The sequence below is a fragment of the Camelus bactrianus genome, chromosome 12, assembly GCF_048773025.1.
Source record: "Camelus bactrianus isolate YW-2024 breed Bactrian camel chromosome 12, ASM4877302v1, whole genome shotgun sequence".
Classification (NCBI taxonomy): Eukaryota; Metazoa; Chordata; class Mammalia; order Artiodactyla; family Camelidae; genus Camelus; species Camelus bactrianus.
Window position 1 is genome coordinate 24,574,256 of NC_133550.1, and position 24,022 is coordinate 24,598,277.

The window sequence follows — 24,022 nt, forward strand, 5'->3', positions numbered from 1 at the left end:
CATAAGTCAGCCTCAGTAATCAGTGATAAGAATTTCATAATGAAAATTATTTCTCAGTCCTTACCCTTCCCCACCTAAATTGAGAAGTTCTGCCTTCTGAGAAGACAGTGATGATTGCTTTAAGATGAAGAAATTCAGAATAACCATGTTTGGTATTAGCAATGTACTTTTAAATTATTATTATAAGGCTTGGTGACTATCATCCATAGGAATGTCTGGTACCCTTTTAAAAATAGTGTCCTATTACATTCTGGTCATAGGAAAACTTGAAGACTTTGATTTGTGATTATTGATATGGATAATAATAAGTTTTTGAGTGCCTTAAACTTTTATCCTAATTAATAATAATTTGGAAAGCATAGAAGATAAAATACTTTTGAGATATGAGTTATTAAAACTAATACATCTATTTGAAATATTAACATTTGTGGGATAACAATATTATTTGAATACTAACAAAATGTGGTTTTGAGTATACATAATTTTGGATTAAAGAACAATGAAATTATGTGTCATCTTAAATTATGTTATTATGTTCATAATAATATCAGGCATTTTTTTTCATGATTAAACTATACATTTCTGAAAAGTTTTAAAATATAATTAACAAATGTATGAAAGCTAATACTCTCTATTTTTCCCCTTAATTTTAGTCATGATTTCATTGGAGAATTTACAACAAGCTATAGGGAACTTTCTAGAGGGCAGTCACAATTCAACGTGTATGAGGTAAGAGGAATTTTATTATTTTCCTCTGAAATAAGTAAATTTATGTTTTTAATTTTTATTTGTTTATTGTTTTTGTTTGTTTCTTTTGGGGGAAGGTAATTAAGTTTATTTATTTATTTTAATGGAGGAACTGGGGATTGAACCCAGGACCTTGTGCATTCTAGGCACACACTCTACCCCTGAGCTATACCCTCCCCAATTTATGCTTTTAAAGTATAGATTTTTGCAAAGGATAATTGCCAAAAGTTAACTAAGTGCTAGTATATGTTAGAATCTTAAATTTATTGAGCAGATTGTTTTCTGAGATTAAATGATAGTATTTCTCTTCAAGTCACATGGTCTTTTGAATCTATTTTGAGTGATTTAAAAATTCTTGCTTATGAAATATTTTCTTACTTTAAAAATATTCAATGTGGATGCAAGTTTATTTTTTCTTGAGCTTCAGCGTTTATGTTTTGCCTCCCTACCAACCTCCTGCTCAATCCCTTTTTAATAAAAAGAGAAAAATATGCATTTTAGTTGTGTCAGCATGATGTTACATAACAAGCTGTTTTTTGCTTGGTGTGTTAGAGCATCTTAACTGTTGTTTAGATGAAGACTGAAGGGAATGAGAAAGTATAATTCAGTCACTAGAGAAATCCAAGTTACTAAAGCAAACACAGTAGTTATTTCTGCCTTAAAACTACCTTTGCCAGTTAACTACCAGGGATGTGTTAAGCATATGGTATGTTTTAGCACTGTTAATGCTTGAGCTATATCATCTGTACATTCTCTGTCATTTTTAAATTTGATGTACATTGATAGTCAAGGAGGATATCTCAGCATTTAGTCAATAATGACACTAACACTAAAATTGACCTCTTTTAAGAGTGGACGAATCTCCTTCTGTCAGTCACCTTCTTACTAGGCTAAAGCAGCTGTATTCTGTGCATTCATTTATTAATTTATAAATAAAATATTTATTCCATACATTGTATTAGTCTCTGGGGATATAGAGCTGAATGAAAAATTCACTGTCTAATGGGAGAGACAAACACATGAAATATATTTAAAGTATCTTGATAGGTGCTATATATAATAGTATACTTAGCAGACTACGAAATATTATTGGGAGGGTAGGGGCCAGCAAACTCATCCCAAGAAAGCTTCCCAGGGAAAGACAAAGTTAAGCATAATGGATCACTTTTTCTATCTGAGTCTTTTGAGGACAGAATATTAAAGCTCAGAACAGACAATGAAAGGAAGACAGGTTGCACTTATATAGATGCCTGTTTTCTCTCCACACTCTCAAGGCTGAGGAGGAATGAGACATGCATACTAGTCCTCCTTGTGCTTAGAACTAATTCACTGCCAAGTCACCACATAATCCTCCAGAGATCAATTATTTTGAGTTTCCTTAGCTCTTACAGTGTCTTCTCTATGGAGCTCTCTTATCCAACAATGCTTGCTTAATGAGATAATCAGTATTCCATTTGATGAGATGACAAAGAAACTTAGTAACAATTATTCCTTATTAAATACTCAGCCTGGATATTTGTGCCATAACTTCAAATATAAATGTGTTCTTATTATTCATATTCTCAATACAAGAGATCAGTCTGAAGAAAATCTGGGAGACCATTATGTATTATGTATAAGTAGTTTTAGAATTTCTGTGGACAGCAAGCTTTTGGTCCAATTCATTGGAAACGTCATTTTCCGCACACATGTAAGGGGTTCAGTTTTGTTGAGGCAGCCTTGGAAATTTTCAGCCATTATTCCTTCACATATTCTTTCTGCCCTTTTCTCTCTCCCATTTATTTTTGGTACTCTCAGTATTTATATGTTGTAATGCGGGATTATATACCACAGGTCTCTTAGGCTCTGTTCATTTTTTTTTCTTTATTTTTCTTTTTTGTTTCTTAAACTAGAAAATCTCAGTTGACCAATCTTCAAGATCACTGATTATTTCTTCTGCCAGCCCAAATGTTCTATTAAACCCCTCTAGCAAATTTTTCATTTGTTACTGTTCTTTTTAAGTTGGTAATTTCTATTTGGTTCTTTTTTTTTTAAATTTTGATCTGCTTATTGATTTTTCTATTTGGTAAGACATTGTTTCATACCTTATTTCTTTATACCTAGCCTCCTTAGTTCTTTAAACATAATTATAATAGATGATTTAAAGAATTTATTAAATAAATCCCATATCTACAAGTTCCCAAAGACAGTTACTATTGATTGCTTTTTTTCCCCCTATGTATTGGCCATGCTTTTGTCTTTTTATGCATGCTTTGTATTTTTGGTGGTTGTTGAATGCTGGAAATTTTTTAAAGTATAGTAACATGGGATAACAGATCCCCTGCTTTCCCGGGGTTTGTTGTTGCTGTGGGTAGTGACTTTCTTGGAGTAATTCTGGAAAGTCTGTTTTCTTTGCTGTGTGGGTCTGTGCTTGGTTAACTAGTGGTCAACACAAGATTTGATAAGAGATTTATGTACATTGGTACGCTTCTTATATGCTCCAGGTGTAAAATTCTACCCTGGCTTTTCCTTGCTGTTTAAATAAAGACTCAAAGTCAGCCACAGATGAAAGATATGAGGGCTTCCTCAAGGTCTTTCCTGGCCATGCACACAGTCCTGCACTTGGCCTTCTGGCTCTCCAGCAATATGCCTGATCTTTTCAAAGCCTCCTCCTGCTTTACAGACGGGTTTGGCAGGTAAAGCCCTTCTCCTGGCAATTCTGGGCTGATAGGACTTCCTCCAGAATTTTAGTTGTGCTGATTTGGGGCTAGTTTTGAGGCTGTTACTAGGTCTACAGTGGGGTCTGCAGTAGGTGGGCTTGTTACCAGAGGCTCAGGTGAGTGTGGATTACGTGGGTGGATGAGACTGGCTTCAGTAGAGTGGTCCTGGGCCAAGTTTCCTTTTCAGAGTGCACAACTGGGTCCTCAGTCAGTCAGCATATTACTAGGTTTGTGGTCGGGTGTGGCTCCCACTAGGTCCCTGTCTAATGGAAATTACTGCCATTATTAAGCAGTAAGTGGAGCCCTTAAGTATTCCCATATTTGGGTGATTTGCTCTGTTAGTGTATTTAATCTAATAAAAACTTATGTCTCTTGGGTATATTTTATTTATTAGAAAAACTCTAGTTTTTATACAAAGCAATCACTATTATTTGGGACCTTGACTATTAAAAGTCTCTCTCACATCAAGAAGATGCATATGATAGGGTAGTCAATGCATAAAGTGATTGAGAAGAATGTTACTGAAAAGAGACTTTTTTTTAAAGAAGATTATCACTAGTAACTTCTTTTTTTTTTTTCTAATTGAAGTATAATCAGTTTATAATGTATCCATTTCTGATGTACAGTACAATGCTTGTCATACATATACATACAATATATTTTTATATTTTTTCATTATAAGTTACTATAAGATATTAAATACAGTTCTCTGTGCTATACAGTATAAATTTACTATTTACCTATTTTATTTATAGTACCTGCAAATCTTGAACTCCCAATTTACCCCTTCCTACCCTCTTTGCCCCCTGGTAACCATAAGTTTGCTTTCAATGTCTGAGAGTCTGTTTCTGTTCTGTAAATAAGTTCATTTGTCTATTTTTTTTTTAGATTCCATATATGAGTGATATCATATGGTATTTTTCTTTCTCTTTCTGGCTTTACATAAAATGACAATCTCCAGGTCCATCCATTTTGCAGCAAATGGCATTATTTTACTATTTTTATGGCTGAGTGGTATTCCATTATATAAATATGCCACAGTTTATTTATCCAGTCATCTGTCGATGGACATTCAGGTTGTTTCCAGTTTTTGCAGAGAAGTTTTGGCTGGTTGACTACTTAGGAGTCATATTAAAGATATTTGTAAGTGAATGAATACATAAGAATTGAAGGCACCAGGTTGGACTACACATTTTTTAAATATTTGAGTATAAAACCTGATACTATAATTGTTTTATCTGCTTTTTAAGGTGATAAATCCCAAAAAGAAAGGGAAAAAGAAGAAGTACATTAATTCAGGAACAGTAAGTCAAATTTTATGTTATTCATTAAAGATTCAAATAAGTGAATAAAAATATATATTTTCTATCAATTAGAAGCAACTAAAAACTGAACTGTTTCACTTAGGATTTTTAATATGAAGGTATATATTTAAAAAAAAAATAACTTGCTGTGGGAATGGTTGAAATGGAGAATATCTTATAGGAGGTGGCGACCTAGCAGCCTACATACTGTCCTAGGGGTTGAATGGCCTTTGAGGGAAGATGAAGTTGTTACGAATTCTTCATTCAGTGAACAACCTAGAGAGAATCAAGCAGACCTGAAAAAGTTTAAGTTGTATTAAGAAATACTACATTCTTTATACATGTAACTAAGACTTGTTTTATGAGATGTGAAAGTATTTGTTTACAGTGCTTTAAAATTTACAAGTCTGTGGAAATGTTGGACTAAATCAGTACAGGAAAGTGCAAAGATGAAAGTTTATTTTAAAATTGTTAAAAATCGAAACCATCCCATTTCGATAAAAAATATACTGAGAATTTTAATCCTAAAATGTACGTCTCCTTGGTAGAAGCAAATACAAGTTCCGCCCAAGTTTTCCTTTAAAGGTTTTTACAAAGCAAGACATTACAATACTGGATGGCCTCATTACAATACCAGGACAAAACCACACATTTCTTTCTATGCAGTTTAGCTCACTGATTTTGATTTTTTAGTTGTAACCGTTTTCCAACTTTCTTTCAATTTCCTTTGTATCTAAAATTGGAAGTAACATAATGCCCTTGTAGATAATTTTTATGTTGTTCTTCAAAGGAAGTAAACTGGTCATGTAAGTCACTTTATTTTTTGATCCCTTTTCTTCTGATAATTTTAAATGTAAGAACAATGAGTCCTAGGAAATTTTAATAAGGAGGAATATTTTAATTGATTTTCAAAATGCTAGGCAATATGCTTTTTCTTCTGTTAGAAAAAAGTCTGTTTGGGATTGCCATTAGCACTAGCAGGTAATTCTGCCTTGTTATTCTTTTCTTTCTTTCAGGTCACCTTACTTTCTTTCTTAGTAGAAACAGAAGTTTCATTCCTTGACTATATTAAGGGAGGGTAAGTCATTCCCTGAAATTGTTTCATTACCTAAGTAATGGTTGAGAGGCAAGTTTGAATGTGTTTAGGCTTAAAATGACAAAGCAATGTGCTGATGGTGACTGTTCTTTTCAATCCCTCAGAGGGGTTTATTATCTCAAAATATTCTCCCAAATGTTTCACTGATTTCTTTTTCTAAAAGTTTTATGTGTTAAATGTGTTATGCTCCAAATTAGCCTATATTCTTAGCCTATAAACCTAATTTCTGCTCTAAGGAAGAAAATTACCATATAGCTATAAAGAGAATCTTTATTAGTTTTTATTAATGTAAAGCACAAAAGGTTGTTTATTCTTTAGGGGGAAAAAAGTGAACGTGTTTCAACACCTGGATAATATTAAGGATTTTTCAGGCTGAATTTTTAGAGAAAGAAGGAAATATTACTATAGTTTATAGTAAGAGAACTACAAGGAACCCAGTACTATAGTACCCATCACCACCATCACCATTATCATCATCACCACCATCATCATTATCACCACCACCACCATTTAAACAACAGCTCAAACTTTGAAGTGTTAAGTCAGTTGTACAGTGGGTCAAAAGTAATTTGTTATTAAAAATAGTCTAAAGTACATATGTTTTCAAATGATTTACTTTTTCAGTTAAAATTATTTTGTAAATTAGTCATGATAGCAGGTTATCCCAGTAATCACATCCTTGTCACTTATTTGTTTTTAATGCCTTCTTTGGTGAGAAAGAAGTGGAATTACATACAGAAAGAGTCAAAGGTGTATCCAAAAGAGTGAATTTTTAATGTGAATGCCACTTCTTTGGTTTCTATCAGGAAGAAAAGAAAAACAAATGCTAACCCAGTAAAACAATTTGAGGCAACTACCATGTGCTGAAAATTTTAAGTTTCTATAACCAATTTCATCTATATAAATATTTATCTATGTCTATAAATACACACATATACACAGTAATGCTCTGAGCACTAAGGGATAGATCAGTATCTAAAATACTTCTAAAATAGTTCTGAAGAAAGCAAAAGAAAATCCCGTGTTTTCAGGATTGTTGGAAAGAATTAGTTTAAAGAATGATATTATTAGACATGATTTTAGCTATGCCTTACTTTTGAGGGCATAAAAATTTCACATTGACTACAGAATAGTTCTGAAAGCAAATGAATACTAAATGTTCTCATTGGACACTGGCAAATAATTATTTGCAGTTTGATTTCTTTATTATGAGCCCCTCACTTAGCTATTTTGCTCTCAACTAGGAGCTGTTTTTATACCTGACACTTTATTTTGTATTTTACAGTGATATGATTGTAAATGTATTTTGCCAAGTTCTTAGCTTATAAAAATGCCTATTGATTTTACAGTGTGTGCTATAACATAGTTGCTAGTAATAACATTAAAAAGTTTACTGATGTAAAAAATAGAACACAAATGGAAATCAAACTCCTTTTTATGACATTATTCAATTATTAATGATTCTTATTTACTTAATTTTAGAACGCAAATCAATTTCACAGTGGCTATTGATTTTACAGCATCAAATGGTGAGTATTATGACTATCCCATAATAAAAATTATCAGCAGTTACATGAGAAAGTAAATATTTATTTTCGTGAGTTTAGGTATTTTTTTCTATATATACATTACATACATACTTTAGAAGTGTTTCATATAAAATTTACATAATTTTTTTTAATACTATGAAATAGTTCAGATACACAAGAGACTATAAGAAATACAACATTAAGTGCATAAATAGTGCCATTCAAATTTATTCAATATTGAAATATTAACACTTTTGTTTTATATATTTTAAAAAAGAAAATTTTAGATATATTAAGTTCATGGTCTACCTGCCCTATTGCTTCTACCTTCCCTTCTCCATACAGAACTATAATTCTGAAGTGTATGTAATTATAATCCTCATTTTATAGTACTTCTCTGTGTATTAATTTATATAAATGTATTTCAAGTACATGTACCTTTTGCAACTTGCTTTACTTTTATTTGTGTATTTTTAAGAATGACTCATGTTAACAAATTATTTAATTAACTCAGAGGGACTATCATATAACACCCCATGAATGGATATTCATAATTTGTATATCAAACATTTTAAGAAAAGACAGACAGTGGACTTTTAATTTTATTTTGAAGTGATTTGGTTTCAAACAGAACAATTATCAGTTATCAGTGAAATCACTTATTTATTATGTATCATAAGAACATGAATCTCATTATTTAATTTTATCATAAGTTTATATTTGTATCTAGGTTTTTTCAAATTGTTTATTGTGCTATGACTCTCAAATTATATTCCTTTCACTTCACATTTCTTTCTCATTCACTCATGTTTCACAAAATAATAGAATTTTTAGGTAAGAAGTCACCATAGAGATCACTTACCCCAACCATCATCCTCATACAAATAAGAAAACTCAGATCCAGAAAATTGTTTTACTAACTGATACATTTTGACTTGTTAGTACTAGAGTTAGAAATAGAGATGAGGAGACCAAACTACTTCAGCTTACCTTTGATTACACAATAAGTTTATTCTCCAACATTGTGGCTTCAAGTTGATGATTTTTACACGTGTATTTTATTCATTAAAATATGAAACATAGACACCTAAAATCCAACTGCATTAAAATACTAGCTTGTATTTACTGATGAGCATTGACATAACTAGAAGAGCTAGAATCTATTCAATAGAAAGACACAAACTACTGAGAAGAAAATGACTTAAGAAAATAGACAATCTGAATAGGCCTGTAATAACAAATTGAATTAGTAATTTAAAAACTATCCACAAACTTTATGTGTACCCAGACCCAGATAGCTTCACCGGTGAATTCTACTTAAAGAGGGATTAATACCAAGTCTTACAGAATCTTCCAAAAAAAAAAAAAAAAAAAAAATAGAAGTGGAAGGAATACTTCCCAACTCATTCTGAGAGGTATTACCCTGATCCAAAACCAGACAAAGACATCATAAGAAAAACTGAAAATCAATATACTTTCTTGGTATAACAATTCTTAACAAAATACTAGCAAACTGAATCCAGCAACATATAAAGAGAAATATACTCTGACCAATTAAAGTTTATCCCAGGAATGCAAGGTTGGCTTAATATTCAAAAATCAAGTAATGTAATACACCAATATCAATAGAAGAAAATGTAAAAACCACATGGCCATATCAACTGATATAGAAAAAAAATTGATAAAGTCCAACATACTTTTATAATAAAAACTCTTAAACTAGGAATAGAAATTGACTTACTAACCTTATGAAGAGAAAATATGAAAAACCTATAGCCAACATCATACTTAAGGATGAAAAGCTGGATGTGTTCCCTTTAAGGTGAGAACTAGAACAAGGATGTCTGTTCTTGCCACTTCTAGTTTACATTGTACTGGAGGCCAAGGCAATTAGGCAAGAAAAAAATGAATAAAAGACATTTAGATTGGAAAGGAAGTGGTAAAGCTATTTTTATTTACAGATGGCATACTCTTTTATGTAGAAAATCCTAAGGAATCCACTAAAAATCTATTAGAACTAATAAATGAGTTCAGCAAGATTGAAGGATGGAAGATAAAAATATAAAAACCAATTCTTTTTCTATACATTTCCAATGAACAATCTGGAAATGAAATTAGGAAAACAATTCCACACAATAGTATCAAAAGGAATATAGTACTTAGGAATAAATTTTAAAAAGTGAATGCAAAACTTATACCCTAAATTATATTCTGAAAAAAATTTTGAAAGAAATTAAAGATTTAAATAAGTGGGAAACATGTTGAGAAAATTCAACATTGTTAAGATGGCAATATTTTCCAAAGAGAATGACATACTCACTTTAATCTCTATCAAATCTGAAAAGCCTTTTTTTGAAGAAATGAATACCTGACCCAAAAATTTGTCTGGAATTTTAAAGGACACAGAAGAACCAAAGCAGATTTGAAAAAATGAACAAAGTAGGAAGATTCATACTCCTCATTTTCTGAACTTACTACAAAGCAACAGTAATCTAGACAGTGTGGGGCTGACATAGATAGATCAATGAAACAGAAGTGAGATTACAGAAATAAACCCATACATCTAAGGTTAACTGATTTTGAGAAGAGTAACAAGACAATTCAGGAGAGTCTATTCAAAAATGGTACTGGGACAACTGGATAGCCACATGCAAAAAAATGAGGTTAGATCCTTAGCTAACATCATATACAAAATTAATATAAAATACATCAAAAATTAAATGTAGAGGTTAAAATTATAGAAATATTAGAAGAAAACATAGGGATATGCCTTCATGACCATGGATTTGACTGTTGATTCTTAGATATGACACTAAACTAACACAAGCAACAAGAGCAAATAATAAGTAAATTGAACCACATCAAAATTCAATTTTTTTAGGCTACACAGAACACAGTTAACAAAGTGGAAAGACAAACCCCAGAATGGGGATAAAGTATTAGCAAACCAAATATCTCATAGGGGGCTTATATCTAGAATGTATAAAGAAATCTTATAATTCAAAAAATAAAAATAATCCAATTAAAATGATACTCCATTTATTCAAAAAAGATATACAAATGACCAATAAGCACAGGAAAAGGTACTTGACATACTTATATATCAGGAAACACAAATCCAAACCATAGTAAGATACTATTTCACCTACTAGGATGACTATAATCCAAAAGTCAGGTCACAAGTGTTGCCAAGCATATGGAGAAATTGGAACCCCCATATACTGCTGCTGAGAATGTAAAATGGTGCATCCACTTTGGAATACTCTTTGGCAGTCCTTAAAGTTGTTATAAACATAGTTACCATATGCCCAGCAATTCTGCTAGATACATATGCAAAAGAGATAAAAACATATGTCCACACAAAAATTTGTACATGAATGTTTATAGCAGCATAATAGCCAAATTTGGAAACACCCAAAATGTCCATCAACTGATAAGTGGATTTTTAAATGTGGTATATTCATACAATGGAGTACTATACAGCAGTAAACAGGAATGAAATATGAAGTTCAACATGTTACAACACAGATGAACCTTGAAATCACTGTGCTAAGTGAATGATAGTCACAGCACGTCACATATTATGTGATTCTATGTACATGAAATGTCCAAAATAGGCAAATTAATAGAAACAAAAAGTAGATTAGCCATTGTTTAGTGCTGGGCTGGATGGAGTAATAGGGAATGATAGTAAATAGGTACACTTTGTGAGGTGATGAAAATCTTCTAAAATTGACTACATTGATCATTGTACATATCTGTAAATATACTTAAAATCATTGAATTGTACATTTTAAATGGGTTAATTGTAAGTTGTATGAGTTATATCTCAATAAAACATATAAAAATGAGCCTAGTCACGTGTGTTTTTTTTTTTTTAATAAAGGCATAGCATACCTCTAAAACAAAATCAGGTATGTCTGATAGTATTCAGGGTTTAAAATACTACAAAATCCTTAAGCAAAGAATTCTAGCTAAGAGTAAGGCCTATAAAATCTAACAAGATTCATATTCTAGTTTGACCCATTATTACTGTGTGATTCGGGCAAGTTATTTAATCTGAAAAATGGGTGTAATAAAAGTACCTATGTTGTAGGTTTATTAAAAAGAGATTAAGTGAGATATGAAGTAAGTTCATGTTAGATTTCATGCTCTTATAATTATTGTTACTAGCTGACAACCCAATGTTATCAACCTACTACAAGTTCATTTTTCGTATGCATTGCTACTGATACAGATGTGGTACAAACATGGTCCCAGATTCAAAGAATTGCTGAATTTTGTGGTGCAGAACACAAGTGCATAAGAGTAGGAGAGAAAAGACAGTTAATAAGGGCTGGAATAAATAAAGAAGATTGTCTGCATGTGAGACCCAAGCTCGAGGAGGAGAAAGTGAATTTCAGGATAGAATCGCAAACTGAGAGGTAGGGATGGAAAGGAAGATATCAGTGGAATAGTGAAGAGGTTGGGCTGGATGAAGATGCTGGAAAGAGAACATCTCTGAACGGGTAGGATGAGGTCTGTTACGCATGATAGGCTAACATGTTTAGATATGCTGGGATATTAGTGGAATTTTTTTTAACTTTGTAAATTGTGGTTTTCTCAGAGAAATAGAATTAGTTGCATATTGCCACCATTGGGTAACAGATCTTCTTATATTTGAGAGTTGTGTCAAATAACCACTTGGCCAAGTAGTAGTATTGTTTAGCTCTGTCTCCAATGGGCTTTTGACCAAGAAGCCAAATCCTGACTTCAGAAAGAAGTGTCAAAAGAAAATTGCACCAGATAAGTTAAACAGCTAAGGAAAACTTCACTCAGGACTTTTGCAATAGAGATTAAAGCTATTGAGATAGAAAAGAGAAACTGAATTCAGTTCTTCCAAAACAAAAGGTGAAAGGGTTTTTAAGTGCTGTGGTGAACTAGTGGGAAAGGACTGAGGGATGCTGCAGGGGGAGCTGGCCTGTGTGAATTAGGCCGGCTATGTTAACTAATTCCCACTCAGGCTCCTACTGGCCCACAGAGACTAGGTTCTGTCTTTCTTGATGATTACATTTCAAAGGGATAGCTCCCAGGTCCCTGAGACAGACATGGCAGGCAGGATTATAGTAAAATTTGCATCTCAAAGGAGCAGAGAAGGAATTTGCAATTTCTCCTGACTATTGGGCCGATAGTCAGGAGAAACCTTTCTCAAAGTTAGTCCAGCTGAGGGGAACATTAAGGCCCATCTTGGTCAGAAGACACTTATTTTAGAAATTTTGTCATGTGGAAACAGCCCTTGAATGCTGGTAACCCTTTGGAAATACAAATGCATTTACACAATGAATTATTTTTAAACCAAAAATGTTCTGTGTACTATTATATGCATTATAAAACAAAGGGAGATCTTTCCTTCATTTTGTTACTCTTTGGATCTCAAGGCATTATTATTTTTTTCCCCCTATCAAAAAAAACCTATGCCTTGAGGCTTTCCTTCTTCAGGCAATATTTTAATGTAGATTGAGCTTTATGAGCTATTACAAGTCCCATTTAATTTCCATTTTCATTTAAAAAACTAAATGGACTTTCAGGCTGCCTTTGTGCTGATAATTAGGGCAAGTGAATGTGAATCTCAGTGTGTTTAAGTGGTAGCACATACATTAGTTTATCTCTCAAATTCATCTTTATTCAAATACAATATCCCACAACATAGCATATTGAAAATTCAGAACCTTGTGGATGACCCAGATAATAATAGTAGTAGTTAAACTTTATATTTCTATGGTGCTTTATAATTTTTAATCACTTCCTCATACATAATCTTATTTCGTCTTCCCAGTAAACACTGTGGTAGGATTTATTACAGGCTTTTATAGTTGTTGTCCTGGAAATGGCAAGACTTTGAGGCTTTGGGCTCCTAGCTTAATGTCTAGTTAGAAGCTGAATAATTTTTTTCAGATCTAGATATTTAATTAGCATGAATTTCAAAATCATTATGCTCTTACTTTTTTTAAAGTGATTAAATTAGGATATGGCTCAAATAATCAATTTATGTTTGTGAGACAACTTTAAGAAGGCTTCAGAATTATTGAAGCCCATTAAATCAGTTGGGGTCTCTGACTATAGGCATAAAGATTCAAGCTAAAGGCACCCAACTTTTTAAAAATAAAAGATTACAATAAAATAAGATTAACAAAAATACTCTTATGCTTCTTTTGAGGCTGAAACTCAAAAATAGCCTGTGGCATTGACAATGAAAAATCATTTCTGAAAAAATCTGCATATAGTTAGCATATATTTGAGAAACTTTCTACATGTCTGGTCTAATGTAATAAATATCACTATGTCAATCTCTATCCAAAAGAAACTATTTAACATACTATGAATGTAGGCAGAAAAACATAATTTTTAGTATTTCAATCTGAAATAGGTATCAAGAAAATTGTCCAAAAGTTTTATCTTTAGCCTGATCACTTATGTTTGAAATATTTTTTTCTGTCATCAGGCAACCCTGCCCAGCCAACTTCTCTCCACTACATGAATCCTTATCAGCTGAATGCCTATGGTATGGCACTGAAAGCAGTGGGAGAAATCGTTCAAGACTATGACAGTGATAAAATGTTCCCAGCTTTAGGTTTTGGTGCAAAACTGCCTCCAGATGGAAGGATATCTCATGAGTTTGCTTTGGTAAGAATACATGGCAAGGATTGATACTTTGGGGGAAAAAAAAAGTTGGATCTTTTTATTAGTTCACTGCTTGTGTTGTGATCACTCATGTAGCAAGTTCTTGGGACTATACATTCAGCTCAGTTTTGGTAAATGATTGGTTTAGGAGTGTGTGATTAATGGGAAAAAAAAGACAGTTAAACAGATTAGTAGTAAATATACCTGAAGTGCCTCTGATTTATAAATAGGGGCTCTATTCTGGTTATCTGTTTCTGCATACCAAACCTCCCTAAAACTTAGAGACATAAACCAATATATTCCACTGTATTCATGATTTGTGGGTCAAGAACTGGGCAGAATACAATGGTGGATGGTACGTTTCTTTAAGATGTATGGCGCCTCACCTTGGATGGCTTGATTGGCTGGAGATAGCTGGAGTTCTTCTACTGGAGCCATATATCTGGATTTCATTCTGGCTGTTGGTTAGACTCTTAAGTTCCTCTCCATGTCATATCTCCTGGAGCTAATATGTCTATTAAGGTGGCTCATTTGCTATATTTGATACCAAAGGATGGCTGAATCCTTAGGGTTGCCCAGCTGAATCCTAGCTGGATTGCCTAGACATCTTCCCTTCTTTCTACATGCAGCCTGTCCACATGGTTACCACGAGTTTCATCATGGTGCAGTGGTCCCAAGGTAGTCAGATTTCTTACACAGCAGCCACCTTCCCCAAAGCAAGTATTCTAAAAGGCTGGCGCAGAAACTACAGGGCTCTTTATGCCATAGCCTTGGAAGTCCCAGAAAGTTTTTTCTCCTACATTCTTTTGGTCAAGCAAGTTACTAAATTTAGCACAGTTTCAAGGTAGGGGAAATAACCTTCACCTCTCAGTGGGAGGGGTATCAAAGAATGCATAGCTCTCCTTAATTTACCATCTTCTAAAATGTCATTTCTTTTCAAATACAAAGGCTGGAATTAGTTTTTTCAAATGTGATGCAATAATTATGACTATAATTAATTATGGTTTCAGTATAACAGAGGAGATATGACTGGAATAAATATTTCTCAATTTAATGTTCAGTTACATAGATCTACTCCATACTATATGATTACAAATAAGCAATGTACTGCATTTTACCTTCAAAATAAACCTCATACAGATAGTGCTTATAGGCCCAATCAACCTTACTTTCACTTGCATTTTCTGATGAAAAATCAGGGTAGAAAAAAATGTTTGGGAAAATTTTAGCTTTTCCTAATAGAAATGTTTCCCTGCCCTACCCTATGTATTATAAAAGTAAACTCTTCCATGCCCAATATTTTTGCAGATCTATTTTGTTCTTATTCTTACTATAAATGTATGAGATTTTTTATAAGTTCTGCAAGAAAAATAGGTAAAAATAAACAATAATACAATCATTTATGAGTAATTACTGAGCATCAAGTGTGGTACTTCATACTCATTTCTTACATAATCCTCATAACATTCTCATGTGTTAGGTACATCATGACTTATATCATGACTGTCACATCACACTATTCTATCAAGAGCCACTCATATTAAATACAGCGAAAAGAGAACCCCCAAGAGTTGTATAACTTAGGTCAGAGTCATAGAAGCTAACCAGGTTTCCAGAGGACAGGACTTGGACCCAGATTAGTTTTATTTTAGAATCCATGCTCTTAACCACTACTAAACCACATTTTATAAAAGTACCTGTAATCCTACCTCTCAGATATGTGCTTTCTTAACACCATTATATATTTTATACACACACATACTTCCACAAGCTTTTATATGATTAAACTTCATCTTCCGTAAATATATTTTAAGAGCTTGTATTTTACCTTTTTTTTCCTACACTTATTCTTGTTTTTTATATTCCATCACCCACACAATTTCAGGAAAGGTTGCTGGAGGGTTTCTTTCTTCTATGAAATCGTCCACATGCTACAACCCCAAATGTCATATAAAATGAATATCTGTTGGGATTTTGTTGTGTCTTAGAGAATTAAATTCTCCCAGAAACTTATAAAACCATGAATATGACTCATGGCTTAAGTGCCTCAGGAAAAGGGTCATGAACTATTTTAATGCCTAAGAAAAGGAATCATTATGTTGAAATAAATGAGCTTTATTAATTTTCCTTCCATAGTTTCTTCTCACCTTTGTGTATGATTTTTTTTTCCTTTTTCTCTCCCTCTAATTCTCTCCTTTTCTGCTTTTCCTACCTCGACATTCACTCCCTGTAACTAAACCTGTATAAAGGAGACACTTTTTTATTATTTGCATCTTAAATGGTTCTTTGAACCCAACTCAAGTATTTACAGGATAGAGATCATACCCCTTTAAATTTGTGAAAAATCATTTCTAAAATTGTTGAAAACAACGATGATGTTGATGATGATGACAATGATGGTGATGCGTCAGCCTTACTGTTACCTACTAAATATATGACTATCATTTTTTTCAAAGCACTTCCGTTTTCTTGGATAAGTAAGGCAGGCAAAGGTTAAATAATAGGTCTTCAGGGAGATAGTATTCCATATGGTTTCTATGTTAACTTCACCCTAATTTACTGCAACACACACCTGGAGGTGCCAAAAATAGCAAGTAGACAAACTTCAGTCCCTGTCAATCTGCCAATTAGTGTACTATCCAATGTTAACAAACCCTCATCTTTCTAGGGTAAGAATCTGTGATACAGAGTCGCAGTCGTTAATCTGTTAATCACACCAAGTTCAAATAATCATCCATCTAGCAGGGGAGGGGAGGCCCTTTGTAAAGTTAACAATCTCTAGTTGGTGATTTTGGGGCTAGCACAAATCTTGAAACTGAGCTTTACTCAATCAAAAATGTGTAAGGTAAACCCCAGCTTTTAGTATGAAATACGTGTAAGAATAGATGTAGTGGAAAAAGAAAAGGGAATGGAAAAAGAAAGGAAAAATACCAGTATCACCACTTGAGCACTTCCTGTTGTGGAATGAATGTCATGTCTTACTGTGGTTCTTGATGACGCCTTCCAGTGTTATAACTAAAAATACAAAAGTGCAGGGCTTTAGAGAAAGTATTTCTAATGGGCTTGGGGCCAGTGACCCTTAAAAGGTCTTATGCATTGATCAATAGAGACAAATGCTACATATGTCCATGTGATTTCTCCTACCAAATATCTGTTTTTTTTTTTATCGAGGTATAGTCAGTTTACAATGTTGTGTCAATTTCTGGTGTACAGCACAATTCTTCAGTCATACATGAATATACATATATTCATTTTCATATTCTTTTTCACCATAAGCTACTACAAGATATTGAATATATTTCCTGGTGCTATACAATATATACTTGTTTATTTACCAAATATCTAAAAACACTTGCATACTCTTCACTTATTTTGGCATTTATAGAAATCTATACTTACATTTGTGTGTACACCTTTTCTTCCAACTAAATGCTAACAGTAGAATAACCAAAGGTCTTTAACACTGCATCCATAAAATAGAAGCTCAATAGATACTTGTTTATTGAATAAAAATAGAGAATTCTCTCAGCTTTTCCCTATGGTAAGGAATCTCTGGGCAGCAACAGATACATTTCAGAGAGTAAAGCTCCTTATAGCTCTCTTCATGTTGCCAGCATGTTGGCCCCACTGTAAAGTGTTATGGGCTATGGGGAGCAACAGAGACCATAAGCCTCTCTTCCAGAAGTGAATCTGAATCCCCAGTACAATCCCTTGGGGAGCCAAATGGAGGGGAAAATGGGTGAGAGCTGGACACTCCTCACTTAAGTCTGCGTGTGGGGTTATTTCTCATTTGGAATTCTGTTCTTTATACTTTCTGTGTGCTCTACAAATCAATTCATCACGAGTGGAAAAGGCTGTTAATTAAAAGGGAAATGTAAAGTAGGGTGTTGATTGCCCTCTTCATTAATAAACAAGATTGGATGCACTTACTTTCGAGAACATTGTGTTTTTACTTTTGTGTTAGATCCACGCATAAACTTATTTTAATTTGTCTTAACAAGCAAAAACTAATTCTCCACATAATTATTTTATGAAATGAGTTTTTAAAAAGATTTTTTTAATCTTTCTATCAAGATAACATGAAATGGTAGGGACAGTAGTGACCTTGTTATCATTTCAATTCCAGAGGGATAAAGGAAATACATAGTTTTAGAGAAGTATAAATCCCCCTCAGTCAGAATGTTAAAATGCTGATCAAAAAGTAACTCTAAACTATCGTGGTTTGTAATTGTTCCCTTAAGACAGATATGGAATACATTTTTATATGCCTAAAATCAATAATGAGTTTTAATTTTAATTAGCTTCATGCCTTGGTAAGAGAAAAGAACACTGTAAAATTTTATTTAAAAGGAAGGTTAAATAGGTCAGCTCAGATTAACATCAAAACCAACCATTTACTGCTTTCTGTTAAATATTAAACCTTTAGTTTTAATTTCAATCAATTCATGTGACCAATTTTATAAAGAATTATTTATGCTTTTAAAAATTTACATAAGGGTTCATTAATAAAAAAAAAGTTTGAAGAAAAAGACAAAATTAAAAGGGCAAAGGGGGCATCAATTCTTCTCTCACAAGTGACAAAACTGAAGTGGTTGGTAATACCAGAGTTAGTTTCCTAAGATCCTCAGTCTTTCAAAATGCTTAGGATGTCGCACAGTGGTGGTTGAGGTGGGGCTCTGGGGTTAGACTAGACTATGGTGGGTTCAAATACTGGCTCTGTTACTGGTGTTGCATGACTTTGGGCACAGTATTTAAGCTCTCAGTGCCTCAGTTTCTTCATCTGTCTAGTGAAGATAATGATAGCATTTGATCTACTTTTTTACAGTTGGTATAAAAATTATATAATGCATGTAAATATTTTAATATAAAGCTTAGTATATAGAATTCAACAAATTTAAGTCATAAATTATCAGTCACTTTTGATTATTCAGGTAAAAGCATACATGCTAAAATTACATCTAACTATGTTTAAGCATGTACTGACCCTAGTGTTTATATATCTCTACATATCTATAAATTTTTTATGTTTCCCCCTTCCAGAGGGGGAGCCTAATTCTGCTTCCCTTGAGTGTGGGCTACAGTGGGTGACTCATTTCTAACAAATATAGATTAAAGTAGAAGTCATACTGTGCAATATAAGCAGGTAGGGGCTTGCTCTTTCCCGGATCACTTATTCCAGGAAAGTTAGCAGCCATGTTGCAAGAACACTCAAGCAGCCCTGTGCAGAGGTCATGTTGGCCTGCTGCCAGCAGGCCATGTGAGTGAGCCTTCTTGGAAACAGGCTCTCTAGCTCTGGGTAGGTTTTCAGATGACTGCAGCCCAGGTCAGCTTCTTGATCTTAAGGTCTTGAGAGACCCTGAGCAAAAGCCACCTGGCTAAGCTGCTCCTGGATTCCTGACACCTAAAAACATTGTATGAAACAATAAATGCCTACTGTGTTAAGCCATAAATTGGGGGGGGGGGCCGTAATTTGCTACAGAGGAATAGATAACACTGCCTTATTTGTAGAATCTGGACGTGGAGCATTCAACCTAATAATAACAAGAGCATTCAAGGTATGAGAAGCCGGACTAGGTCTCCAGGTTTAAAGTTGCCCTTGTGGGTACTTGCCTGCGGAGTGGCAAGCTCCAATTCCCTTGAACAATATGTGTATGTTTCTTTGATTCTTTTCCTTCTACCTTGTCTGGATGCTTCTCACATCAAATTACATTTCCTCTAACTCCTTTAGGTGAGGTTATCAATTGTGGCCAAAAAATGTGCATGTGGTGATAATTTTACATTTTCATTTCTATAAAACAAAACTGAATTGATAAAATTTTTTTCTGATTTTAATACATCACTGCAGAAAATTTGGAAAGTATAGAATAGTTTAAACAATGAAATGAAAGTCAACAATTACATAACCACCCAGAGGTAGCCACTATTAATATTTTGTTTCCTTCTTTTTAGATTTTTATATGTTCATCTCTATATGTACAAAGACCCTGTGTAAAAATAAGACACTATTCATTGTAAAATGTTGTGATATTCAGGTTCTCAAGATTTTTAGAATTTTCTCCTGCCATTTTTTGCATAAGATTTATTTTTAATGATTGCACATGGCATCATATCACAACCAGTGTAATATTTTATTGTCTATTGCTGACTACTTAATTTATTATTATTTTTTGCTATTTGTTTTCTTCCAGGAAGATCTTTATGAGTCTCAACGTGTATCATTCTCTTTTTCAGTTCATCTTTATAGACACTCACTATTAATTTTTTACTTTCTTTTGCCTGTAACTTTGCAGAATGGGAACCCTCAAAACCCCTACTGTGATGGCATTGAGGGTGTGATGGAGGCTTATTATAGGAGTCTGAAATCTGTACAACTGTATGGGCCAACCAACTTTGCTCCTGTAATTAATCATGTAGCAAGGTAAGTGGAAGTAGATAAGTTATATATCCTGGTATACAGGACTACAGTGAAATCATAACATTATTGTTGGCATGACTCCACAAATGAAAGTTGTTTTCTTCTAATTTACCTCCAGTAAAGTGAGGGAGAAGATACACAGTAGAAAGTCTCCACTGAGCTACCCTGATACTTCAGTAAGAGCTTTATATGAAAATCTCAAGTGATGGAACACACTGGGTTATGTTAGGATCTGCATTTGTTCGACCAAGAAATACGTTTTTTTCATTGAAAAGGCATCCTTAAGAGCAATATTCTTCATGATCTCAACTGCATGTAAATCATTCATATCTAATCTCATACTCCATAGTAGCACAGAAATAATGAGACTGAATTCTATGAAGACAGCTGAAGCCTTTCAGTGATATATAGGGCACATTATTTTAACCTCTTTGAAATTAATATAGCAGCTAATTTTATAAATTCCCAGAGCTCTACCTATAAATAGTACATAGTATTGAGATCAGAACATAATTGCTTATGATTCAAGTACATGTTCTAGAAAAAAAAATTAATGTAAAAGTCTATATACACTTGCTTATCATTTTTTTCATGAATGCATAAGTAAATTAGACACCAGTTTTAAAATCCCTAAACAGTTTGTGTTAACCCAGTTGCAAATCGTATGAAATCCTGCTTTATTTTTAGATAGTCAAAAAAGTATAAGGCTCATTTTTTCTGAATATGTAGCCAAAACTTGAAAAAAAAAATACTGCATTTGGATCAGTTTATCAGTATTCAAAGGCAACATGAAACCTCAGTTCTTTACTTGAAGGTTCTGGTACTTCACCATCTCCCTGTTGGACATCATAAGTGTTCTACTTTTCATTATCTGGGACATAGACAAGATGCTAAAATACCCCTGCACCCAGAGCTGACCCCAGTGGACTCTCCCATGGAACTCCACCTCAGGTAGACAGTGATACATTGATGAAATCCTCTGAGTGTGACCCTTTAGCTCAGGTTTTTTCAAATATTTTCATCCACAATCTGTACTGAATTACGAATTTTATATCTCCACTCTGGACACACACAACTAAAAGATTATAAAATAATACTTATCCTTTTCTCATATTTTCTCTTATTTCTATCCTATTATTTTTCTATTACTTTTTTAAATGAAGATCTTGACCCACAAAATCGATTTCAAAATTCACTAGTGGGTCATTATCTGTCATTTGAAAAATCCATCCTAGCTCATTGTATTCGCCCATATAAGTAGTGTTAACCTGTGCTTTCTGTTCCTGGTTTTTTGGATGGCTGTCAAATAAAGGAGAATCAAAAATAATACTAATGCAAGATAAATTATACTTGACTCTTACTATCTCTTACACACTATTATACTCATCACTGTTTTTTAATAAAAAGATAAAAAAAAAGATAGAATTTATTTTTTGTAAACTGATGCTAGTTATTAAGTGTTCTCATCAGTGCTTACCAATTAATTTGATAGATTTTGTCCTGCTGTATCTCTCCGCTAAAAGTTAAACTTTTAGATATAAAATTTCTAGGTGCATTTCTGTATCACTTAAAACTACAGGCTCCACACTGTTATATGACCATTTTTTATGTTTTGTCCAGCATTTTAAAAATTCTTAAACGTAAGGTTAGTTGCCAACTAACACTTTCAGACTCTTGAAAATAATATGTGATCTAATAATCCTTTATTGTTATTTGTGATAAAAGAAAATAAGAAATACAGTAAGATATGACTTTGGGAGAATCATCTTTTCCTTCTAATACAATGTGAAGTTCCATGCATCTGTCTCTTACTATGAATCTATCTGAAAAGACCTTTCTCCTTTTTTCTAATTTTTGAGAGTTACATTTAATTTTACATTTAAGTTTTTATTAAGACAATTTCTGTCTGACCCAAAATTATCATCTAAAAAATTTGTCAACTGCAAGAGAAGCTACTTTTTTCAAGAACAAAAAGTTTTTGAACAAATAGTTTAAGACAACTGTTTGTTTCTAAATCAAGTGAGGTACCATTCCAGTGTGTATGGCTTTTATATAAAACACTTGCATTTTATCACTCTTCAACAGTGCTTCACCATGCCCATCATTAAGAGTTAAGTATTCAACAAATGTCTAATAAGCGAGTTCTGTATATGTTACATTTGTCATTAAAATAATTTTTTATAAAGTCAAAAGCAAATACACATCCATATTTTTATTCACTTGGTTTTTTCCTCTTAAAAAGGTGTGTTTGCTATATTGGTAAAAAGCATGGTTATTTGTAATAGTTTTCTCTGAGCATTTTGAAGACTGCTAATTCTTACTCTTTTTAAGAATAATCATTTTAAGCTCTTGCTCATTTTTAGAACTAAAATCCATTTAAGACTTTTGAAATAATATTAATGAGGTAACAGTATTGTGAAATAGTCCAGACCCAAGGCATCAAATTTGCAAATCTTGAAGTCTTTATGTGCTGATCTGAGGCTTTCCAACCCTCCACCTCTAATTTCCTGCCTTCCCAGGTCTCGTTTTCCTAGAGCTGTCCAAGGAACAGCAATTCAGATGATGTAAAAATTCTACTCAACAGCCATTGTAATGCTTTGTCACAAGTTTAAGTTCTAACACTCTAGCTTGGTATTCAAAAATTTCCATTACCACCCACCCATACAACCTCATTTCCCTCCAAATTCTCTAAAATGTACTGCACTTCAAGTCAGAGAAAACTGCTACTTCTGGGCTATGATGTCATTCTATGTATTCATTTATCAGGGCACTTAATAATTTGATCCTACTTTCTTGTTACATATAGATCTTTTCCACATTGAAGAAAATAAAATTTCACTATTTTTTTTCACTTGACTAAAATAATATTTATTATTTCCTAATATTATTCATTTGTTCTTTATGCCTAACCAGTTACTTGTTTTGAGGCTGGGCACATTTCAGTCTTTAAGAAGAATCTATCAATTTCTAACTTAGCTAAACTGTTATATTTTTTTTTCCATGACATTAAGAAATTTCCAAGATCCAGATAACCAGCTAAAATTAATTTTCATTTTTCAGGAAATAACATTTAATGTTTAGGAATTTCCATTAACTAATTTCCAAGTTAACCTAAAGAATGTGTTATGTTTTATCTCCTTCATCTGTATGATCAATAATAATAAAATCAAAACAATAAACATCACTGAACACTTCACCTTAGGCACTATGCTCAATGCAATTGTCATGGTGAATACTGTTTGCCACATCAGTACACTACCAAAAGTAGTTTGGATAACAGCTTAGTAATAAAAATTGCTATGTTTCTTTGTATTAAAATATTTAAATATATCCCATTTTGAGAAGATTCAATTCACTGTGTATATCAAAATTAAGCCACTTAAATAAAACATCTGTGAGTCAGTTTCTTATCTTTTCTTGTTGCCCTCTTTTCCTGTGAACCAATAATGAGCTGAAAGAATAGTCCACAACCATTTATGAACTTTATAAAAACCCCAGAAACTTACTTGAGAAAGACTCCAAAGAAATGTATTTAAACTCCAAAACCCTGACAAAGTTAACCTCTCCCTAAG

The 24,022-nt window shown here is 33.0% G+C and overlaps 1 protein-coding gene and 1 non-coding gene across 7 annotated transcripts in view; one reads left to right on the forward strand and one right to left on the reverse strand.

The window, feature by feature from the left end:
* Nucleotides 1–24,022, forward strand: part of CPNE8 (copine 8) — a 195,654-nt gene that overhangs the window by 123,732 nt on the left and 47,900 nt on the right. For all 6 annotated transcript variants that reach the window (XM_045507043.2, XM_074375046.1, XM_074375045.1 and 3 more), the window contains 6 exons: nt 654–729; nt 4,697–4,750; nt 5,767–5,828; nt 7,329–7,375; nt 13,857–14,038; nt 20,326–20,453. In XM_045507043.2, coding sequence (XP_045362999.2) covers nt 654–729; nt 4,697–4,750; nt 5,767–5,828; nt 7,329–7,375; nt 13,857–14,038; nt 20,326–20,453 — 549 coding nt within the window. The remainder of the gene's footprint in view (nt 1–653; nt 730–4,696; nt 4,751–5,766; nt 5,829–7,328; nt 7,376–13,856; nt 14,039–20,325; nt 20,454–24,022) is intronic.
* Nucleotides 852–924, reverse strand: TRNAS-AGA (transfer RNA serine (anticodon AGA)). Its single transcript has one exon. It is a non-coding gene; the product is annotated as a tRNA-Ser (tRNA).